At 40.7% G+C, this 24,070-nt stretch overlaps 1 protein-coding gene across 3 annotated transcripts in view; it reads left to right on the plus strand.

Moving 5' to 3' along the window:
• Nucleotides 1-4,643: 4,643 nt before the first annotated feature.
• RBM6 (RNA binding motif protein 6) overlaps nucleotides 4,644-24,070 on the plus strand; it is a 56,048-nt gene continuing 36,621 nt past the window's right edge. For 2 of the 3 annotated variants that reach the window (XM_079964405.1, XM_079964407.1), the window contains exons 1-6: nucleotides 4,644-4,783; nucleotides 8,594-8,701; nucleotides 10,163-11,477; nucleotides 11,869-11,958; nucleotides 12,702-12,771; nucleotides 22,375-22,448. In XM_079964405.1, the coding sequence (XP_079820531.1) occupies nucleotides 8,658-8,701; nucleotides 10,163-11,477; nucleotides 11,869-11,958; nucleotides 12,702-12,771; nucleotides 22,375-22,448 (1,593 nt within the window). In that variant the 5' untranslated portion in view covers nucleotides 4,644-4,783; nucleotides 8,594-8,657. The remainder of the gene's footprint in view (nucleotides 4,784-8,593; nucleotides 8,702-10,162; nucleotides 11,478-11,868; nucleotides 11,959-12,701; nucleotides 12,772-22,374; nucleotides 22,449-24,070) is intronic. The other variant, XM_079964406.1, reaches the window with a different exon arrangement.

Raw genomic sequence — 24,070 nt, forward strand, 5'->3', positions numbered from 1 at the left:
CTTGAATCCTTATGACAGCCTCGTAAGGTCAGCTGACACTATTAATCTCATGATGAAGATGGGGAAATGGAGAGGAATTCCTGTTTCAAACTATTAAATCCTGTAAAATGTTCTGTTGTAATGTTTTTATTAAGTCACATCACATTCTTAAATGTTAAGGAGGAAAAAAAGCCATAACAAACATGTGGCATGTTTTTTCAGAAGTCTCGCTGGGTTTTATTTCCAAATAAATATGTTTGTGATTACAGCCATGCTGCCACATTACTTAGAACTGAATTCTCCTGTGTTAATTCAGATTTACTCCTACAAAAGCATGTATGATCGAGTCTGCTACAAAAATAAGTTGAAGGGCTTTGAGCTGTATGCATTAAGATCTGTAAATCAGAATGGTCACATTCAGCCAGTGTACTGTAGTGGTTTGAGTTCTGGACAAGGACCTGGAAGACCATGGTTCAAAACTCCACTCAGTCATGAAGCTCACTGGCCAACCTTGGGCCAGTCACTGACTCTCAGCCTAATCTACCTCACAGCGTTGTTGTGATTAAATGAGAAGAACCATGTATAGCACCTTAAGCTCCTTGGGGGAAAAGGTGTGATATAAATGCAATAAATAAATAAATTTAGCTCAGTTAACTCAACCTTGGTAGTCCTTACAACTTCCATAATCACAGTTCACACAACTTTTCAGTTCAATCTGCTGCAGGTTTATACAGAGGTAAACGACATCCAATACAATGGGACTTACTCCCAAGTAACTACAGTGGTACCTCAGGTTAAGTACCGTACTTAATTCATTCCGGATGTCCGTTCTTAACCTGAAACTGTTCTTAACCTGAAGCACCACTTTAGCTAATGGGGCCTCCTGCTGCTGCTGCTGCGCCGCCGGAGCCCTATTTCTGTTCTTATCCTGAAGCAAAGTTCTTAACCTGAAGCACTTTTTCTGGGTTAGCAGAGTGTGTAACCTGAAGCGTATGTAACTCGAGGTACCACTGTATGTGTGGAATGGCAGTCATAGCTACTTCCTTGCACCAGTTCCAAATTATGATCTGTGAAATAACCTCCACAGGTTCAAAGCTCTTGAAGGAGCAGCATGTTGCTCGTGAAGGATCCCCGCCCCCAAAAAACCTATTGTGTTTGTCCTTAAAGCACTGTTTTGGAAATCACAGTAATTAGGCACTTTAGGGTTGGTGCAGAAAAAAACTGGTGAAGGTAGGCAAGATTATATCAATTGAAGATACAGAATTGCAACATCTGATGTGAAAATGCTTAAGAACTTACGGATCAGACCAAAGGCCCATTTAGTTTAGAATCCCTTTCCCTACAGTGGCCAACTAGATGCGCCTGGAAAGCACAAAAGCAGGCAATAGGCCTCTCTCAGTTTCTCTCCCAGAAACTGGCATTTGGAGGTCTGCTGCCATTAAGTGGTTTAAAAGAATGGACGTAACATTTTATGAACATGCCACTAGTATCTCATTCTCGAACTGGGAAACTGGTGATAATGCTTCCTTACCTCTGCTTGACAAAATACCGTAGTTCAGAATAGTTAATTACATTGAGAATATGAATGTCTTGTCAAACCCACATTTAAGAAAGACTAGGTGTACGCCTTTCAAGAGAGACAGGTAAGGTGTGAAATGCTTATCGAGGAGCCTAAAGTGGAGGGAAAAGGAAACATAGTTCTACTGTTATAGCCATTTCCATCACCTCTGTGAAGAAATGGCAGGGCTTGGCCTACTGGTTTCTGGGGGAGATGTGTGTGCATTCCACTCCACAACTTTACACATTCAAGCCTCCATCAGCACAATGAAACCAAAGGACAGGGACGGGTTTACTGGGCCTTCTCTTGCCCCGTGCTTGATGAGGCTGGAGGCCTCCTCCACTTCCTGTGTCTTAGTGCCGCCTTCCCTTCTAGTTTGCAAAACTAACTGCATTCTGCTAACTATGCTTACTTGCACAACCCAGACCCATATCCAAGTCATGATGGTGTGTGGCTAACACCCCAGAGGACAGGATCACACTTCAAAACGACCTTGACAGATTAGAGTACTGGGCCATAACAAACAAGATGAATTTTAACAGGGAGAAATGTAAAGTATTGCACTTGGGCAAAAAAAAAATGAGAGGCACAAATACAAGATGGGTGACACCTGGCTTGAGAGCAGTACATGTGAAAAGGATCTAGGAGTCTTGGTTGACCACAAACTTGACATGAGCCAACAGTGTGACGCGGCAGCTAAAAAAGCCAATGCAATTCTGGGCTGCATCAATAGGAGTATAGCATCTAGATCAAGGGAAGTAATAGTGCCACTGTATTCTGCTCTGGTCAGACCTCACCTGGAGTACTGTGTCCAGTTCTGGGCACCACAGTTCAAGAAGGACACTGACAAACTGGAACGTGTCCAGAGGAGGGCAACCAAAATGGTCAAAGGCCTGGAAACGATGTCTTATGAGGAACGGCTAAGGGAGCTTGGCATGTTTAGCCTGGAGAAGAGGAGGTTAAGGGGTGATATGATAGCCATGTTCAAATATATAAAAGGATGTCACACAGAGGAGGGAGAAAGGTTGTTTTCTGCTGCTCCAGAGAAGCGGACATGGAGCAATGGTTCCAAACTACAGGAAAGAAGATTCCACCTAAACATTAGGAAGAACTTCCTGACAGTAAGAGCTGTTTGACAGTGGAATTTGCTGCCAAGGAGTGTGGTGGAGTCTCCTTCTTTGGAGGTCTTTAAGCAGAGGCTTGACAACCATATGTCAGGAGTGCTCTGATGGTGTTTCCTGCTTGGCAGGGGGTTGGACTCGATGGCCCTTGTGGTCTCTTCCAATTCTATGATTCTATGATTCTACATAAACCTTCCACAAGTGTTATCAAGTGTTATTTTATTTATTTTGTTACTCTCCACCCCCTTCTTCCAAGGTACCTGAGATAGTTTACAATGTTTAAATACTTAAACAAATAAATTATATAAAATGTAAGGTAGCACTGCAACAATTAAAGAACCAAATACTGACTGCAACTTCATTAAGCATGTCTTAGTTTATCAATTTTATTGAAAAAATAAAGGAGGGTGAAAGAAGAATCTTGAGGTCAGCCTCCAAACATATTCAATGAGAAGCCTTGTCCAAACAACACGTGGAATACCAACAAAAGTGTTTCAGATCATGTTTAGAATGCCCGCCCAAACTTCCATATAGTATGATAACTTTACCAGAGAGCTTCACATAAAATTCTGCTATTCTTCAAAATAAATCTGCTTCAGCCCTTCTTCTATACGACTGGAATGTACCACCGCAGTACTGACCAACTTCATCAATAGCAAAAATTAACAGCACAAATCTTGTCGCCGCCGTCATCGTTCTAACAGGCTCAAACCATGAATATAAAGCTGCAAGTCCCAGTATTACACATCGACGCTAGAGAAAAGGAGGAAGTGGGTTGCGGAGCATCCTGGGAAATGTAGTTATAAGACATACACTCCTCCGCATTGAGCAAGTGAGTTCTTTTTCTTTATTTCCTCTTTCCAAGCAGAGCATTTAGGGCGTATAGGAGCATTTTAAAAATACAAATATTAGAATTATAATTCAGTTGTCTGATGATTCATTTCCCGAGTCCTTCTGTAGCTATCTTTTTCTTATTCCATGGGGCATAAGTGAGAGCTGTCCACACAAAACAAGTGGGACCGGACCTGCAACAAAATGTTTATTAATTATGGATTTACAGTCTGCTCTTCACCATATTCTAGTTCAGAGTGATCTTGTTCGCGGTTCAACCCAGCCTTCGTCCATGAAACTCCATTGCATTTCCCCACCCCTGCAACAATCGATCAGCGTCCTGCAGCTACTGATGCTCAGTCCTTACTAGGTTGACTCCTTATTTCCCCCAGGGTTTTCTTTTGCCTTTTTTGTGTGTGTACTTTTTCAAACCTTGGGATTACTCCGAGTTCCCTCTTGTATGTGGCTGTTGTCTGATAGCAGCACGCAGATAACAAAATTGGAATATAGAATAAAGAAATCCAGGATTTTGGCGTAGCTGTAATTTGGTGGTAGCAGCAGCAGCAGCGCTTTCTGCACCTCCAGCACCCCACAGCAAATCTCGCCTTTTCTAACTCAGAGCTATTATTAAGTTTTAATACAGTTAAAAGTTTTTGTTGATGAAATTTATATACCACTGACTGTAAGAAAAACCTTTAAAGCGGTTCCCATGCCAGTGCATTGTTTCCAAATTGAAGAGCATGCAACTTATACCAGCTTTAGTGAAGCTCTCTACTAATATTTTCAGTGAAAGGCGGGCTGACGTTGCTCTAGCTTTCTTGCAACAAAGGGCTACCTACGTTAATCCAGCATCCTACTGCATATAAGAAAACGTATGCTTCATTGACTGCAGACCCGTGGGGCTTTAAAGTTTGAAAGCACTCGACCAAAAAAGGAAAATAAAAAGAAAATTCCGCAAGAAAGCTTGCTTTTAAAAAAATTTTTGGCTGCCACACGCAGCCCAAGCCCAGCGACGCTAAAATCCTCGATTTCTCCATTGTTTTCTTTGGGCAGCTCCCACTTCCGACTCTTGGAGAGACCCCCAAAGATGGCTTCCGAAGCTATCTGGGGACCGCTCTATCCGCCTTAAGTCTATGGTTAGCCGTATAGGCCGCTGCGCGCGTCCCCCGGGATGGCTGGGTGCTCTTTGCAAGGTCACATGGTTGAGCGCACCGGAATTTCCGGTTTCCTCTGGCTCGGCGTTGCGGCTTGGCTGTGGAGGCCCAGAGTGGCTGAGCTGCCTGCCTTGCTTGTGGTGGGTATCTACCTTTCGCGCCCCCGCTCTTTCTCTGGCACGGAAGGCCCAACCTGCCTGGCTGGGCTTGTGCGGCCGACTCCCGTCCGCCTTGGGTCGTGAGGGAGGCGGGTAGGGAAAGGGTCCCCCCCCCTTTGTCCCTCTTGGAGCAGAGAGACCGCACGCGGGAAACACGCCTGGCGCTGACAGGGCCGCGCGGGACAGGGCGGCGGGGAGGGGAGCCTCTTGCCAGGGATACCGGTGACTCTGACGCATCCTCAGCTCGTGGCATTTGCTGGGTGGGGGGCAAGAAGAGGGGGGCGTTTGGGCCGTAGAAATGCTCTCACGGCAGAGGGGGGCCTGGAGGGGTGTCCGCTTGTTAACAGTGAAGGAGGTAGACCCAAGTTCTGCACCCGGCGACGGCGAGGACTGTTGGTTTATTATGTATTTTGTGTCCTTTCTCTGTAGTATTATGTTGTGAATCGCCCTGTGATCTTCGGGTGAAGGGCGGTATACACATTTAATTGACAAATTCGTAAATAATTGGGGGGTGCGATGGGTTTCAAGCTTCCTGTGAGAACGCCTTTGGAAGGTTCCCCTTCAGTTACTGGTATCTTCAGTTGATAGGGTTGTTCAGAGGCCTCTCTTCCTTGGCACTTGGGTGAGCTGCTGCCAGTGTAGGCTAAGCTGAGGGTGTACCATTGGATTGGCTTGTGTAGTAAGATTTCCTGTGCTGTTAAACTCTGTCAAGGAGATGTGGGGCGCTTGCAGATTTGTGATCCAGAAGTATGATTGGAACTGAAGGTGTAGAAACAAAAATAAAACCCCTGGCTCTAGGAATAATTGTGCAAGCATCTGGGGAGGAAATGAAAAGTTAGTAAATTTAAATGATCTCAGGAAGGTGTTTTTATTTTTAAAAATCTGTTCATTGTTTTATATAGTTAATTGTGAAAACAGTAGATATCACCGGCTATCTTAGAAGGGGGCCTCCCGCCTTCCCATGTCTCACACGACAGAATGCTAGCAGTAACACATACATACACATATGCATTCCAGGGTGTTGGACTGGATGACCCCCAAGGTCTCTTCCAGCTCTACAGTTCTATAATTCTATGATAATCTGAAAAGCTAGTGCTCTTCCCTTTAAAAAAATTTTTTAATTTTATGTGAAGTTGTGTAGATGTAATCATATCATTTTTACATCTCATCCCTAACTGGCCTTTTGGGAGGAAGAGTGGGATAGAAATTTAATAAGTTAAATAAAAATGTCTGCTTGGAAGCTACTTCTGTTGAACTCCATTGTATCCACCCCCAAGATGGTAGAATTAGGAGTGTGGCCTTAATTAATTGGCTATGAGTAATAACTGTAGTCTTGGAATCAAAGCAAATGCGGTCACACTTTGTTCCAGTGACATGTTGCTGCTGCAGGCAACACATAAATGAATGACAGATTCTAATTATGCAAACCATCAATAACCCTTTACCTCTCCCTGAGCTCCTTAGAGTATGAGTGGGATAAGAAATGAAATAAATAAAAACGGCATTTCCCCCATTATATTTACTGAATACCTGGAAAGGCTTGTTAATGGATATAGAGCATATTCTTGTTTTTATTAGTTTTAATATGGTAGAATTTTTATTCAGAACACACTCTATTTGAGCATTGGCTTGGGAACACCTAATTCTGTAGCCATATTTTAATTTTGTTACAGCTGCACTTATATGCTGCCAGAAGACACCCATTCCAAACTGGCTTTAAGCAATTTAATATAATAAATAACTGAAAATGCAAATAAACAAAAGAACCAGTTTTAAAACAAGCATTAATTATTACAAATCATCAGCATCAAAAACACTCAAAATAAGGAAATCAATATATTGAACCCTTTTTAAAGTATAATTATTATTTTAAAAGTTATATTTTAAAATGCATCACATTGAGTTCTTGGAAAACAAAGGACATACCTCTACAAATAGTTTGTCTGCCATTAAAAATTGTTGTTTTTTTAAAAAGTTGTGTACAGTAACCTTCAAGGCAAAAATGGAATATTCTTGGATTGAAATATTTACCTAGTTTCTCTTGTGCTGCCATTTCTAATCGCTGCTTTCTGTCCTTTCATTGTTGTGCAGAAAATATCCTGTTTGTCCTGTGTAAACTATAGCAGTTCATTGTTGCAAGTGATGGAAAGTTGTTTGCCATTGTCAGAAAATGTAGTAGTTGGTTGTTGCTAGGATAACATGCAGTTAGTTATCAGTTCAGTAGTTATTCTTACAATGCTCAAATCAATGCAAGTCATAAGGTTATTTGTGACTTTCTTTCAATACAAACTGTTCACAGGCTAGTTGAGGCACAGAACATGTATAGGAAGTGACACATAAAGAGAGGCTTTGTTTATCCTGCTGCTCAGTCTTTTCTTCCCAAACTGCTCCACCCTAACACTCAGCTGTGCTGTTTTGCAATTTATCTTTGTTAATTCTACCTATAATTCTGGTAGAAATGTATACTAAACATGTTTTTCCCCCAGTGCACTTGGGATCAAGGTATCTAGAACTCAGCACATTTTTGCTTTAGTTTACTAGATTATCATATTTTCTTATGTTTCCATGCAAGTTTCCATGCAGAATTAATGCTAGCACAGGTTTTTTTTACTTATCAGTATCAGATTAATAATATTTATTCCCTGGACTGGAATGTGTATTGTATGAAGTGAAAACCCACCCATTGGTTGTGGAAATGCATATTTATAGATTTATTTTTAAAGCCAAGCCCTAGAATGTATGCTGGAAACAAAAGTATTTTTGATATAAACATTGGAAACAGCCCAATTGGACAATGTGGCATAGTGCTGGCCACATATTTGCCCATTTTTTAGTCATATTATTCATTTGCAGAGTTCTTCTGAGGAAGACATAATGCAACTAGTATCATGGTTGTTCCCGTATGATTAATAGTGGTGGATCTGATCTTTCTTCTTCTTTCACCTTCAACATATTGTACATAGATTTAAATTGGGATACATACAGACTTTTGTTCTTTATAGAGTGGGTGTTTAAGGCAAATTGTGGTGGAGTTCAGGAAGTGCTGTACATTTGCCAATATCCAGAATAAAGAGCATCTTGCTAGTGTTTTTGGCAAAACACAGGTGATTTATTTGTGGGCAGTTAGGATGGACTGGAAGTGGCTCTGAATTTCAGGTATGCTAGGTGTGTGTAAAGTTCAGTGAAGATTAGATAAGAACTCCTCTCTCTGATGTGCAATGTGCTTTGCTGGACCTCCTTCTTTACTCTTACTTCCTCTTCTTCTGCTCTTTCCACTCTCCATATCTCTTTTGACACTTCTGAATAAATTATGGAGCAACTTCACACAATAAATTAGCACATGTTGCTTTTCTTTGGATATGACCCATGTTGTGGTATTGATGCTATGTTTTAAATTGCTCTAATCAGAATGGGCTTACTTTATAATTCTGATTGAGTTAAATGCTGTCTGTAGATGTGCAGGATTCACTGAGATGTTGAAAGACCTGATGAACGTTCTAGACTGTTATTGATTCAACCACTCTTGTGAAACATAGGACCTTGCAAACCTCTTATCAGTAGAGGTGTTGGGGAAATGTTTTGATTTAGAATAGTTGTCTCACAGTTTACAATGGAAATTCGCACTGTCTTTCATTTGCACAGTGGTCAACTGCTTAGCTTTTGACTCTTACCTTGTAGGTTCAAATCATTCAAGAAGTTGAACTGGGTAATATTTGCTGGTTTAAAAGATAAAATTTATTAGCCAGAAGAATGCTAATTTAGTTGGCTTTTTATCATATTTTTATCTTGTAGAAAACACAGCTGCAGTTTGACAAAAACAAGAACTCTTTCTTCTGTTTGTCTTATCACAGACAAAATGTGGGGAAACCCTCGACCAGCCAACAGAATGGGTCCTTTTCGGTAAGTGTTTAACATGAAATAAGTTTTTGTATTTATATTTGTCCTGCATTAGGCTAGATACCATGTAATAAGATGACACAAAATCTCTGCTTCATAATTGGTAGCCACTTGTGACAACCCACTTGCACAGCATCCCTACAGGGCTTGCCCTTCCCCTCCACCAGCTCCTCCCCAAGGTTTCCTAGTGCTGCTTTTTATGTAGTCAAAATAACATCTCGAGTACACACGAGGGAGATACCATTAGTTCTGGGGGAACCATGGTCATGGAATGCTGATGAGAGGAAGAGGATAGAATGGAGTATCCTGGAAGCAGATGTAGCTGGTGCATATAACTCAGTGTACACTTGGAAGGTATGAACATTTCCCTTGTCAAATTGACAGTTATATTAACAAATGCCTACAGGAACTATTAAATGTTGTTTTGGCAGAAAGTAGGTTCCAGAAAATAGATTCCATTCGATGTTGGGACACTATAAGGTCATGGAAGAGTGTTTATGCTCGTGTTTATATGTGCAGGCCATGAACTTGACCCTCATGGCCAAAGCTGCTTTGCTAGGCTACTAGAACTGTACATTATGCCTTGGTTTATGGTAGGGCCTTGGAGTTTCTAGGATCAAATGCTCCTGGAAACTTTATGGCATGCATGCATATGCTCTGACACAATGAAAAATCTTGAGAGAAACAGCTATACTGACAGAACCACATTGATAGGTTTGGGGAAATGTCTTCAAAGAGTAATGGATAGTAGCCATCAGCAGACGACAGAGATGCTTTGCTTTTATGCATGGGTTTGCCTACTAAATACGCATGAGACATGTTAGATGGGTATGCAGTTGTTATGGTGCAGATGAAGGAGCACATGAGGAAGGTGCAATATGCACTACTGCAAATTGAGATCCAAGTAAAACAATGGTGCGAGTCGAGAAAGTATATAAAATCTCATAATTGTCTCCCCTTCTTGATAGTACGTTAGTACAACTAACACATAGACTGGGCAGTGTCATTCAAATACAGTATTGAGCTTGTCCACAAAGGCCTTGTTTTATGAATATAGCAGCATGAGCATAGTTGCTCAACTGCTTAAGATAGTGATAAAACCAGATTTAATGGAAATTCTTTATTTGAAGGAGCATCAAGGACAAATGCGGTGGCTTCCTTAATGGAGAATTCCAAATGCCCCAGCTGTATGTACTGTGAGACTATGTAGATTGTTACCTTCAATGACTCATTAATATTTCAGGTATTCCATGTTGAGTTCAACTGGGAATTATGGTGAAATGGGAGTACGCAAGTTTACTTGTCACGCCTGTCGTATACTGCCTCCTCTTAAACTACCAAACATCAATATCTTCTGCGGATCTTACTGTTGAACAGCTCTGTAAAAGGTTTAGAGAAGACATGCTGATGTGTAGATTACAAACTCGAAGGACATTATGAATAACACTGTCTTTATTTCTACAGTGGGAGCCAAGAAGAAAGGTTTGCTCCCGGGTGGAACAGGGATTACTCTCCTCCTCCCCTTGATAGTCTTGCTCAAGAAAGACACTCTGGCAACTTCTCTGGCAGAGAATCACTTCCTTTTGATATCCAGGGACACCCAGGCATCCTCAATCCTCAGTTTGCCAACAGAGAGGAACCTACTTTCAGCTTTGGAGGTAGAGATGGACCACATAGTGACTTCAGAGGTGGGGAGGGTCATTTGCATGGTTTTGGAGGCAGAGATTACCCACCTGATTTTCAGAATAGAGATGAGTCACACTTGGACTTCAGGGGCAGGGTGCCACTTCTTCCAGATTTTAGAGGCAGGGAGATGTATCAAGGAGATTTCCAGGATAGGGAGGGGCAGTCTATGGATTATAGTGGAGGAGACATTCCTCCAATGGATTACAGGAATAGGGATTCTTTCCGTATGAACTACAGGGATAGGGAAGCTCATAATATGAGCTATAGAGGCAGAGATGACGCTCCATCTGATTTTCGTGCAAGGGGAACATTTGATTTAGACTTCAGAAACCGAGATGGATCTCACCCACACTTTAGGGCAAGGGACATGTCTGAACAGGATTATAGGGGCAGGGAGCAGCCATATTCAGAGTTTAGGAAAAGAGAAATGCCTGATATGGACTTGAGGAGCGTGGGTGCAGCTGACCTAGACTTCAGAGACAGAGATGTACCCCATTCAAATTTCAGAAATAGGCCAAAATCTCAGACTGATCAGGATTTTAGGGGTAGGGATGTGCCACCTCCTGTAGATTTTGCAGACAGAGATGTGCCCTCGGTGGACCCAAACCTTGTGGACTACCAGCATAGCCTTTCTACAGTGCCGCCAACAGATAGAGAATGTGAGGTAGATGAGGCTGGACTTGCTGCTAGGGAGCGGTCTTCCTTTAGTGTTCAAAGCAAGGAGTTTCCACATTCAGAACCAAGAGCCAGAGAAGAAGAATCTCAAAGACAGAAGCCCGAGACTGACTCGTCACTAGACTTCCAAAGTAGCTGTGGTCCTCTTCCTACTCTTCAGGATCAAGATAAGCCTTCTCAGGCCTTTGTTAGCAATCAGGAGTTCCCTGCGGGTGAACAGCAAGTATCTGAACCATCTGCTCTTGGACTTAAGGAAAAAAGTGACCTGGATTTCCTTGGAAGGCAGGATACAGACTACAGGGGCATTGAGTATCGAGATGTAGATCATCGACTGCCAGGAAGTCAGATGTTTGACTATGAACATGGCAAGTCTTTTGCAGAGGGCAAGTCTTCTAAAGATTCTCAGCCAGATCTTCAGGTATGTGATTTGTTGGAAAGCTTGTATCTATAATCATGTGTAAACATATTTATGAAAGCTTTGGAAGAATATGTTAATTACAGCCTCCCCTCCTTTATATATTTAAAACCTAGTTAAGCTACTGTAAGGTAATATTGCAATGATATTTTATAACATTGAAACTTTCTCAAATCTAGTAGTCTTCCTTTGCTTACTAGTAATTCAAATTGCACATTCCTGACTGACAGGGGACTTCAAACAGTTTACATGTGAAGCTGGTTGTGCTTCAACATCGTGAACGTCTTATATAAAAACAATACAGTGTTATTTATTTTAAATCATTGTAAACAGTTTAGTAAAATGGTAGGTCTTCATTATTGTCTTTAAAGTTTCCTTGAACTTTTTCTTTAAGGACCAGGATTATAGAACCGGCCTCAAAGATATAAAACCAAGCAAGCTGATTCGACTAGGAAAAGTGCCTCAAACTGCAACAAAAGATGATGTAAGTATTTATTTTGCTTCTTGAAACTTAATTAGAACAGCCAGTATTCCACAGTAGCAGTTTTCTCCATATGTTGTATTATTTTTATTGTTGTTGTTAATTAAATTTATATGCTGTCCTTCATCCAAAGATCATTAGCCAGTTTACAACATAAAAGCACAAAATGCACAACATAATAGTGAAAACAATAACATCCCCAACACACACATTTAAAGGCCATATATAGTTTAACAGCCAAAGGCCTATTTGAAGAGGATTGTGTTTGCCTGGCACCTAAATGTATGTAATATGGGCGCCAAGCAAGCCTGGGAAGAGCATTCCATGTGGGGGGCCTCTGTGTAAAAGGCCCATTCTCGTGTTGCTGCCCTCTGGACCTCTCATGGAGGAGACACACAGATAAGGGCCTCAGATGGTGATTACAGGGTCCGGGTCAGTTCATAGGGGGAGAGGCGGCCATTGAGGATCTGAGGCATTTAAGGCTATATAGATCAAAACTAGCACTTCGAATTGGATCTGGAAATTAATTGGCAGCCAGTGCAGTTGGGCCAGGATTGGTGTTATATACTCAAGCTGTCTTGCACCAGTGAGCAACCTGGTCATTGAATTCTGCACCAGCTGAAGTTTCCAAACTTTTCAGAAGCAGCCCTGCGGTAGAACAGAATGTTCCTTTTTTAAAAAATGTTATCGTGTAGGGTTTTTTTTTAAAAAAAAAACTTAACTTGAAACTTTGTTTGCTTCTGTAGATTCTTAATGCTTTCCAAGCGTGTGTTGGGACACCAGTGAAGAATATGCGCCTGAAAGATTATACTACAGGTGAGAATTTATTCAGTGTCTGTTGGGTGGATTTACATTTCACCTTGCAATTATGGCTTCCTTTTCTGACATCCTTACTACTATTGATTAAATGGCCTTTGGGTCATCTAGTCTTCCCTTGCCTTCTTCAGGATTGAGCCCAGGCTTAGCAGAGGTGATTTACAGCTGACTTGCTAATTCTACAGTAGCCATGGAAAAAACACCCCAAAAACACTCCTAAAGGAAGCCTTCTGGAGATGACAATGGATTGTTTCTAGTGGATGCTCCTTATTAAATCTTCTCATTGGGCAAGATTACTTGCCCTGTAACATCCTATGTACAAATAGTCTTCTCTTGAGATGTTGTGGCACCTAATTCTAGTATCTTCAAATACAGATAGCTCTAAATAGCTCAGTGGAAACGTTTCTATACTTATATGCTTCCCAAGTTTCTATACGTTGGGTTGGACTTCTCATTTCAGAGGATGGCTTCATTAAAATCTCCTGGCCTCAATCCGTAAGTTCCTGACTTGTCCAAATAAAGTTTGGTTAGGAAATAATTAGCAGTTTTCTTGGTGGGGTTTGGGGAGGCAAAGAAAGAAGGACAAGGTTAAACATGAAGGTAGGGAACGTGAGACATTAATATTATAGTTCCAGAAGGGGTGAGAGATGCAGGAGGAAAAATAGGGAGATGTTCTGGAACTTTTCCTTTCCTTTTCCTGCTCCAGTCTGATTGTAACAGAAATCTCTATAATGATTTAAAATCTGGAGCTTCTTTAAAGCAAACAGTCCTGTAACCTACTAGTGTGTGCTACATCCTTAGTACATGTATTTCCTGTGTCGCTGTGATGTGGGAATCAAATAGTTTGCTTATATACCCTCAGTCTGGGTAAGGGCACTGAAAATATCCACAAAGTTGCAAATTTTTCTTTTCAGAAGTTGTTCTTGGAGTACCTCCAAACTGCTTTCAATATCCTGAGTACAGAATCTGTTTGGAGACTTTGCATCAATTTAAAGGGAAGCAAAATTCAAACTGCTATTTGAACTTGGTGTATAAAGAGCAGTGTCTTTGTGCTATTAGGGCTGCTTCTGTGAAGGAAACTGGGGGGCTGTGAGGAGATGTAACAGCAGGCCATCATTGGCACTCTGAACATGTACCTTAGCATCATGCAGTTCCTCCTTCGCTTGCAGATGGAGATCAGAAGCTTCTGATCACCGTTTTAGGCAAAGCACAATTTGCAGTTTGTCTGAACCCAGCAAACTAAGCTTTCTGCAAAATGCCTGTAAGCCAGGTTTGCAAACTATTGAGTTGAACATTGCTTGCAGTAAATCCATAGTTTAATGTTTGGGCAAAACTGCAAATAGTGGCTTGATGCAGATCATGGCTGGAAGTTCCTTATTTTCTCATGTGGGGGTAGGAAGCAAAGTGAAAGCCTAAGGCTTGTTTTTGTGATGCCAAACCATGGGTGAAATTCAATATAGCACTTAGGCAAACATTCTGTCCTCCACCTCTCTTCCCTGTGTCTCCTAAATCTGTTCTATGGGTTTCCCCAGGCCTCTGGAGCAGATTTGATGCTGGCATGGGGTGCGTGTAGGGAGAAAGATCCATTGTGCAACCAGAAGTGTTCTGTTTGCACAATTATTTAGTTGAAAACCACCCCATGTTCTGCTGTTAAGTCTGAGTAGTTTAAGTAAGTCTATTCTACTGGATACAAACATTTGTCAATATATGGAGATTCTCCCTACAGTTTTCTTAATCGCAGTGACAAAGAGGCCATCCGGCGTAATAACCCCTAACTGGGAGGGAAATCATATGATCCGTGCTTCTCTGCTTCCTTTATGTATTGCTGTTTACAACATGATTCTGTTCAGATTTATGATTTTTTTAAAAATATAATAATTAAAGAAATATTTACTATAAAATATTTATTTGGAAATGATAATTTCACACCCTTCTGTATTTCTACTCCCAGAGAGGTTGACTGCTAGTAGTAAATAGTTAAAAAAAATACAGCATCATATTGAAAAACTAGAATTAAAGCATAGGTGTGTGCAGTTTTGTTTTACTTTCGGTGTCAACAGATTTCTTTTTGAAATGTTTGAAGCAAACCCTTTGAGCTGAAAAACAAATCCTTGGAATTGAATCCCAGTGTTTATGTTTCTGACAAGTATGTTGGGAAATAGAGAATTGGGATTAAGTAGGGTTGAGTTCCGTTTCATGAGTAACTACACTGAATGAAAAGTTCACTAAATCATTCGTAAAATAGAATTTAGAGGAGAGAAACTTATTTTAGCACTCTGGTATGTATAAGCAGGCATAAAATATGTGTTTGATTTGTATTAAGGTGTAACTTCTCTTTGGATTATGACGTGGGGGGGGGATTACTAATGTGCCCGGTGGGGTTTGATTTCCAACAGTCCTCATCACTGCTTGAGAAGCTGTACCCAAACTAGGGAGCTGAGAAATTCTGTCAACCATTTACAGAGCTTTCAGCCAAAACTAAATTGAATGCCATGTTCTGTGTGCTGCTGCAATACAGCAGAAAAACATAATATATAGAGGGGATTCTGGGTGCAGAGAAAGTTCTGTATTCTACAGGCATCTAGGTTTTCTGGGAAGAAAATTCTATTTTAAGCCACCTTATATATTTGTCAGAGCAATAAATCTAAATATTTTGAAAACGATAGGATGTGAAAGGGACGAAAATATTTGAATTATGTTCATATTTTGATAGTCAAGTGTGTTCTTGAATTACGAGCAACTGAAAGCACTTTGAGATACATATTTTGCAACTATGATTTGATGTTTGTATTGATGCTTGGGGCGGTTTCTCAGGAGGTAAGCCCTGAAGGGGTGGCATGAGGGTAGAGTTTGTGCAAGAGTTCGTAAAATGTTCTCTATCACAATCTGTGTACGTTGAGAACTTCTCATGTTAGCTGCCTTGTTAAAAATATATATATGAAAAGGTGGAATATAAATTTAACAAATAAGGTTTGGTGAATACTTTAGGTTATAGTGAGTATTACAGGTTATATCTGTTCAATGAAAGATCTTCATTCAGTCCTTCTCTTACCTGTTTTTGCCATAACTGAATTCTGCCCCTCATCTTTGGCTGCCCTGATATTTCTCTAACTCAATTAGAAAATAGTTGCATGTGGAACTGAGTTTCCTCTGTGTAATGCATGCTAAAGCTCTGGTAGGCAGGGAGTTTGCAGCTTGTTGAAAACATGGCATATTTAGTTCATAATTCATGTAGCCTCTTTAGGCAGGTATGCTATGTTGATGTGACCAGATAGCAACTGTAAGTCTCCATGTGAAAAGTGAGCAAGTATCGCCTGAATCTATCCTCTCTGATAACGTAACATAAGATATTTGTTCTTACTTCTCTTAAGGATGCACGCTTCACCTAACCACATCATACATGATCAATTTCATGCTCTTGTTTCTGGGATTTGACTAGTTATAATTCAGTCTGTGTTCTGCCATATATTTTGGCAGCCTAGATCTGACAGGATGTTTAAGCAAGCTACAGGATTTGAGCATGATGGTAGACTGTTGATGATTTGAAACTCAAAGAGAAGAAGAGATCTGTACAGTGGTGCCCCGCAAGACGAATGCCTCGCAAGACGAAAAACTCGCTAGACGAAAGGGTTTTCTGTTTTTCGAGGTGCTTCACAAGACGAATTTCCCTATGGGCTTGCTTTGCAAGATGAAAACGTCTTGTGGGTTTGCTTCCTTTTTCTTAAAGCCGTTAATACCCGGGGAATCCATGCTCCGCAAGACAAAAAAATCGCAAGACGAAGCAACTCGCGGAACGAATTAATTTCGTCTTGCGAGGCACCACTGTACAGTCATACCTCGGGTTAAATATGCTTTGGGTTGAGCATTTTCTGGTTGCTCTCTGTGGCGACCCGAAAGTAACAGAACACGTTACTTCCAGGTTTCATCGCATGCGCAGATGCTCAAAATGACATCACACACATGCGCGGAAGCGGCGAATTGCGACCCGTGCACGTGCAGGCACAGGTTGTGTTCGCTTCAGAATGTGAATGGGGCTCCAGAACGGATCCCGTTCGCATCCAGAGGTATATGAGTAATTTGGGGGAGAGTTGGGATGGTTTTTCAGTTCATGCCTTGGTGCATTGAAGCATCTCATTTCCCCTATTTAGGGTATGGACACGGGTGGCGCTGTGGATTAAACCACAGAGCCTAGGACTTGCCGATCAGAAGGTTGGCGGTTCAAATCCCTGTGACGGGGTGAGCTCCTGTTGTTCGGTCCCTGCTCCTGCCAACCTAGCAGTTCAAAAGCACGTCAAAGTGCAAGTAGATAAATAGGTACCGCTCCGGCAGGAAGGTAAACAGCGTTTCCGTTTGCTGCTCTGGTTCGCCAGAAGCGGCTTAGTCATGCTGGCCACATGACCCGGAAGCTGTACGCCGGCTCCCTCGGCCAATAAAGCAAGATGAGCGCCGCATCCCCAGAGTCGGCCACGACTGGACCTAATGGTCAGGGGTCCCTTTACCTTTACCTACATCACAGGAAGAGAGAACTTAATGTCATTTTTATGGCAGGCAGCTTGAAATTGGACATACGGCCTTTTGTTTCATACGAGTCAAGAAATATTTTAAGGAGTGGGTTGTCTCTAATAATGCTGACCAGTGCCATCATATCCAGTGAATGAGCTTGTGAGCAAGTCACTTCGTTTTCTAGCCAGTATTGTGATTGCTTGTTAACTCCCAAGAATGATGTGATTATCAAGTCTAAAACTAAATAAATTATTGAATAAAAGTTTTTTTTAAAAAAAGCCAAACTCCCAGTGTTGCCATTTGTCTGAAATATAATTAAGACAGCCATATTCCATTTGTTTCATCAAACCACAGTTCCATGGTGTCAATTTCATAGAAATTACATGTGATGTAATTTCTGCATACAAAATTTCATGCCCTATTTTTAAAATAAGAGATTAAACTACAGTTTCTTTTTGTTTGTTTGTTGGTAAAGGTAAAGGTACCCCTGCCAGTACGGGCCAGTCTTGACAGACTCTGGGGTTGTGCGCCCATCTCACTTAAGAGGCCAAGGGCCAGCGCTGTCCGCAGACACTTCCGGGTCACGTGGCCAGCGTGACATCGCTGCTCTGGCCAGAGCCAGAGCCGCACACGGAAACGCCGTTTACCTTCCCGCTGGTAAGCGGTCCCTATTTATCTACTTGCACCCGGCGGTGCTTTCGAACTGCTAGGTTGGCAGGCGCTGGGACCGAGCAGCGGGAGCGCACCCCGCCGCAGGGATTCGAACCGCCGACCTTTCGATCGGCAAGCCCTAGGCGCTGAGGCTTTAACCCACAGCGCCACCTGCGTCCCTTGTTTGTTTGTTGATATCATGGATAATTGTGGCTTAAATAAGCCAGGTTCTGTGAATGCAAGCCAAGGGACTAGGAGGGAGTGTGCAGTCATGTGATCAATTCTCTGGCCAATACCTATTATGTCTGAACTGAATCCTTATCTCTCAATTTATTAAAAATGATATGGTGAGTTACATATGGTCAAGTGTAAGCTATTGTATGGAGGCCATTTCCAGCAATCTGCTATGCCTATAATGCATAGACCAATCTGAACCTTTATGTAAAATACCCATAAGCTCAAATACCAGTGATGACTGTGATAAATATGTGTTTAGAAAGATATGTAAGATGATAGTCACCATTAGAGAAATTCATACCGTTGTATATACCTTTTTTGAGGTTTTCCTCTGCCATGAATTTCTGAGCACAAACTAAGCAAGTTGTTGCTGTTAACAACAACTTGTTGTTTTAAAAAATAACTAGTATGGAGTGGAGAAGAGACCAAATAGGGAACATATGGAAATTGTGGAGTTTAACCCTAGGCCCCTACCATGATCCAAAACATTTGTATGTCGTTGTTGGGAGTGGTCATTAGGAGATTTGAAGCAATGAATTAGTTCTCTGATGTGTTTTAGTCTAGTACTTGACATAGACTGGTCTGAATGCAGTGGTGGGCCAGGTGAGGGCCCATAATCTGAAGCTGAATTTTGACAAGATTGAGGCACTGTGCAGAGGTGGTTCCTGGGTCTGGGAATTGAGGCTGATGTTGCGCTTACCCTAAAAAGGGGCAGATACATAGTCTGGGTGTGCTCTTGGTTACTGGTGGCTCAACTAACCTCTGTGGTAAGGAGCACCCTTCACCATCTTAGGTTGATGCACCAGTTACAATGGGTTCTGGATGGGGATAAACTACTGGCTGTGATCCATGTGTTCGTAACCTCTAGGTTGGATTGCTATTATGCAATCTCTGTGGGTTGCTGTTAGGTTTGGTTCAAAATCTGCAGCTAGCGAAGAATGGTTTCTACTTCTGAGTGGAGTCTCCTGTTTCACCCACAGCATCTGTGTGGAAAGAACTGCACTGGCTGCTGATCAGTTACTGAAACAAATTTAAGCTGTTAGTGTTGGCCTTTATAGCCCTGAGTAGCTCAAGACATGGATATCCCCAATAGACTGACCCAGTCATTACTGTCTGCTGAAGGGGCCCTCCTTACTGCGGCTCAACCTACAAATATCTATTTGGTGGGCACCTGGAGAAGGGCCTTTTCTGTTGTGGCACTTACCTTGTAGAATGCTTTTCTGTTCAGATCTGGTGGGCACTAAAGGTGGCATGTTGCCTGCCATGAACTTTTCCTGATTGCTAGTGTTGTTTCCTGTTGCCGTTGGCTACTGTGACGTTGTTACGAAAACTTGTTGTTTTTATTTACTGTGATGTTTTTACTGTGACTTACTGGTTTTTTTAAGGTTTTGTGTGTTATGATTTGAACCGCTTTGGTATTTTTGAAAAGTGAAACCTAGTCTAAAAATCCTGTTAATAAGCAAATTTTAAAAAATATGCTTAAACCAAAATACAAATAGGCAGTGCATAGAAAGTTTGAGGCAATTGTCATCTTCATCCTGCTTTGAATTGCTGAGAAATCTGTTGAGGGTGCTGTGTGGATAGTGCTAAATTTGTATGGCAGAGAATGAGCTTGAAAATTGCTGCTTGGTCACAAAGCTTACCAAGTGGCGTTGGACAGGCTGTGGGAAGCCAACCTAACATTTACTTCAGGGTTATTGGGATAAAAGAAAACTATTTCCATATTTCAGTGTAAATTACAATATAAACTCATTAAAATTGCATGCAACTCTTGCTGGCCTTATGAGAGGTATAATAAATAAACATTTGATTTTTATTAAGATCTTAAAGTGGGAGATTGTCTCAGTATATGGAAGTAAAAATAGATTTAATGACAGAAGGCATTATCTATTGTTTGTGTAGAATATGATTAATTTCAGCAATGGTGTTTGTTTCTAATAGAAAGTCACAACAGTTAGTCTTGTGGTAAAAATGTGTCACAAATTTTATTTCCGATTGGGAATTTATAGACCTGTACAATCCTTTCCCTAGTATCTTTACCTGATGGCAGCTGTATTGCTGGGGTGTGTGGAGGCAGAGGAAAATCTACTGCTTGCAAACGTATTTCACTAGAATGCAAATTTTCACACTATAAGTAGGTAGACAGATAGCATGAGACTGTTTTTAGAGGTTTTGTTTACAATCAAGCAGCATATAAATTCTGTTAAATAAAAATAAAATAAAATGTAGTTTTGCCTTAAGAAACCTTTATAAAGCTGCTTAATTGATTGCACAGAATTCAGTAGCTCATCTTCCACATACATGGGCATGGGCATTACTCAATCTGCTGGTCCCCGTGCCTCCCGAGAAAATAGATAAAATCTAACACTGTTAGCCAAAATTTAAGTTATTAGTGACATGGAGATACTGCTGAATATGATATTGCCTTTAAATATTCTGCCCTCTTTGCCCTTCAGTTGTGTAGCAAGTTATGTCATGACATCTTCTTGCTGTAAATTTGCTTAACAGCCGCCACCAATAATATTGGTTAGGGATGGACACACAACATACAATGTGATGACATCACAATATGGATAAATGTTGTTGTATATTATGAAATGCTGCTTAAAAAATAATAATCATTGTCATTATTAACAACCCAAAAGTGCGGTAGCAGGGTGTTACATCATGGTATATAGAAAGCAAAAGAAGCAATAAATAGTAAGAAAAGGAAATGCTAAGAAACTAATATAACTCAAGACATCCATATGTCCTGAGCTGACGTAGATGGTGAATCTTGATCATCAAGGTCCAAAGCATAAGAAAGAAAATCCCACCAGATGGCATAGTTCTGGATCCTCCAACCCCCAGGAAACTTTTGTGTTCTTCCTTCCCCCCCACCTTAGCCAAATTCCATAGGTTCTCACATCACACATCCCTATGCTACCTGTAAAATGTTCAGCGCTGAGTGATAAGGAGACCAAAGCATTGCAAACTAGTTTTAGGACATAGCATCTTTCCAGTGATTTCATGTCAGAGGAAGGTGGATATCTCCTGATAGACAAAGATGATGTGTGTGTATGTCACATAGAGTTTCTGGTATTTGTTTGCTTGTTTTCTTTAAAGAAAAAACAAAAACAAAACCTATTCATACTCCTGTGCCAGTTACTTATCTGTGCTACACAAGGTCTTCTGTTGCATTAATTTGTTCTATCTGCAATACCAGATCGGACAGAGTTAGTACATAATGTTTATGTTTTGTGTTATTTGTGAAAAGAACTGAAGCATCTGAGTAGATGAAGCAGTCAAAACAAAATGTTTTATTTTTGTTTCATTGTGAATTATTCCATTGCAAACCAGTTCTTGCAGTTTCAGCCTTGGAAACTTTGCACACTGTTCCCTGCTTAAAGTGACACATCTTCCCTTGAGTAAGCCTTGGTATTAATTTAGATGGTTATGAATCCTTGATAATTTTGAGGTAAGGACATCTTTATGTACCCTTCTGGCCTCCGTTTCAGGCAGATGGGTGCATCGCTTCTTGAAATAACTTTCATCGCTAGAAAATACTATTCTATTAGTGGAATATGGTTAACTAACCATTTTACAATATGGTTAAAGAGATTACAAATGGAACCCCCCCTCCCAATAATTGCTTGTCCTTTAACTTGGACTACCTGTGAAGAAAGGAACAATAACATTTTAGGGTAGTCTTGTTAATTTCCTTGCAGTGTTTTAGAACTGCATTAGATCAGTTTAAAAATCAAAATCAAAAGGGTTAAAAAAATTATCTTCACTTGAGGTGAAAAAGATTCTGAGACTAATACTATTACCGTAGTAAAAAATTAACAAAAACTTAAGCACTTTGACTTCTTGGTTTCACAAGGGTTGAAATGATGCCATTGAAACCAGACTCTGCTGCCTGGACTTTTGAAATGGGTGTTATGCTTTTTTAATAAGTGTAACTCTGTAGTGTTCAGTATCTCCTTAATTTCTAGGAGAATTGGCCCTTTACACTTTGGTTGGCTTTTTAATGGAAACCCACATTGCCTACTGAATTTTACAATGTTTAAGACCAATTTTTAAAAGCACCAACTATTGCCTTTGTTTTGTTTTATGGGGAGCATAGGGTGGCGGTAAATGGGTGTGTGCTGAAGGGAAGGGGAAACTGGGTACTGAAATTGTGGCTTTCTGGCACTAACGCAAATCCCGTCTGTATTTAAATGCTGTCCCCAGGTTACGACTATGGCTATATCTGCGTGGAGTTTTCCCTCTTGGAAGAGGCCATCGCCTGCATGGAAGCCAACCAGGTTGCTTTACACTTCGGTCGAAAATGCTGCTAGAAGAATATTTTTGTGGGGAGGGTTGACACCTAGTGATTTTTTAAAAAATAAAGATTCAGAGAAAGTCTTCCCCCCAAAAAAACCTGTACAGCATAACAGCCAATATGCTGATGTATTGCAGAAATCTGGAGAGGCTTAATGTTCCACAGAAAGAACTTACGTTCATTTTTTTCCTAAATAGTCTGCCTCTCAAGTTGTGCATGCTCCGCAGGCTTGATAGTTTCTAAGTGTGGTAGTTAAGGAAAGGTTTCCAGTTCTGGTGGTTGTTCTTATGAGCTTGTATATGTGGTAGATTTCAAGTGACAATAGCTAAACTGCTAATGTCAGATGTTTCACTTTCTTGATTGTACAGTAAAATGAAAATCTGTACTTCCTCTAAGCAAAATAGTTATGTTTGAATATGCTCTTGGGAGTGCAGACACACACACCCCTCTACGTGTATTCATGGGCTAGACCACTAATATGCAGCTCTGAGTGAAAAATCCAATTTGCATGCCTCATTTGTCTATGTGTTTTCATCTGGTTGGAGGGGCGGGCTTTGTCTGTTTCCTTGAGTATTCATATTTATATTTTTATGCAAGTTGGAGCTGCATAAGAGAAGTCTGGCCTGTTCCAGCTGCACCTGGTTAATCTGAATGTCTTAACATTTTCTTAGAAATAGAAAGTCACTAGCATAGCTCCAAATTATATCTTTGGCTAGGTTTTTATATATATATATTGAGCGCTATAAATAAAAAGTAGTCAATTATAGCAGAAAATGGATCTTACAATAATACCCATGGCTTGGAAATTTTAGAAAATAAGCCCTATGTTCCCCCCCCCCCCCACTTTTAAGAAATTGATCAAATTCTCAACTATTTTTACATAGTAAATTCTTACTTGTTGTTACTCAGTTCTTCATATCCAGCTTGAGAAATTTCTTCCAGTTTCTGGCTGCTACAATTCTAGAAGTGATTTTCTCACAAAAATAATGTAAGCTGGAAACACTGTGTCCTTGGTAATCTCAGTGAACAGATTGATGCTAAATGTGATGATTTATACCCAGTAATTTGAGAAATGAAATTTAGGAATCCTCGCCACGAATCTGTTCTCATAACATGATTATCAGATATAATGACCAGAGTGCTTCCCTGTCCAACAGCTGTCAGGTACTTGTTTATACATATTAAAGTAAAGCAGCCATTTGAATGTTGTAGTTATTTTCTGACAGCATCCTATTTTTGTAGAATCTACGGATTGTCCTTCTAGATATTGTCATTGCCCATCCTTTTTTTGTTTACTGTCCCCCGTAGCTCAAAAACTCAGGGCAGCACTATATATAAGCCTGATTATAACGCAGAATATGAATTTTCTTTCTTTCTTCAAAATTGGCTTAACCAATAAGGAAGATGATACTTCATTATTATGAACCATTTATCATTCACTTTGTACAATAAAAAGTCTCAAAGTGACTTGGCACCATTTATCATTCACTTTGTACAATAAAAAGTCTCAAAGTAACTTGGCAATGTAAAATACATACTTGAGAAACATAACATACATAAGCTCTGTAGTTCTTGCGGGGGTTGTTTCTTAACTCTTTCAGATGT

The sequence above is a fragment of the Podarcis cretensis genome (assembly GCF_951804945.1).
Source record: "Podarcis cretensis genome assembly, chromosome: 2".
Classification (NCBI taxonomy): domain Eukaryota; kingdom Metazoa; phylum Chordata; class Lepidosauria; order Squamata; family Lacertidae; genus Podarcis; species Podarcis cretensis.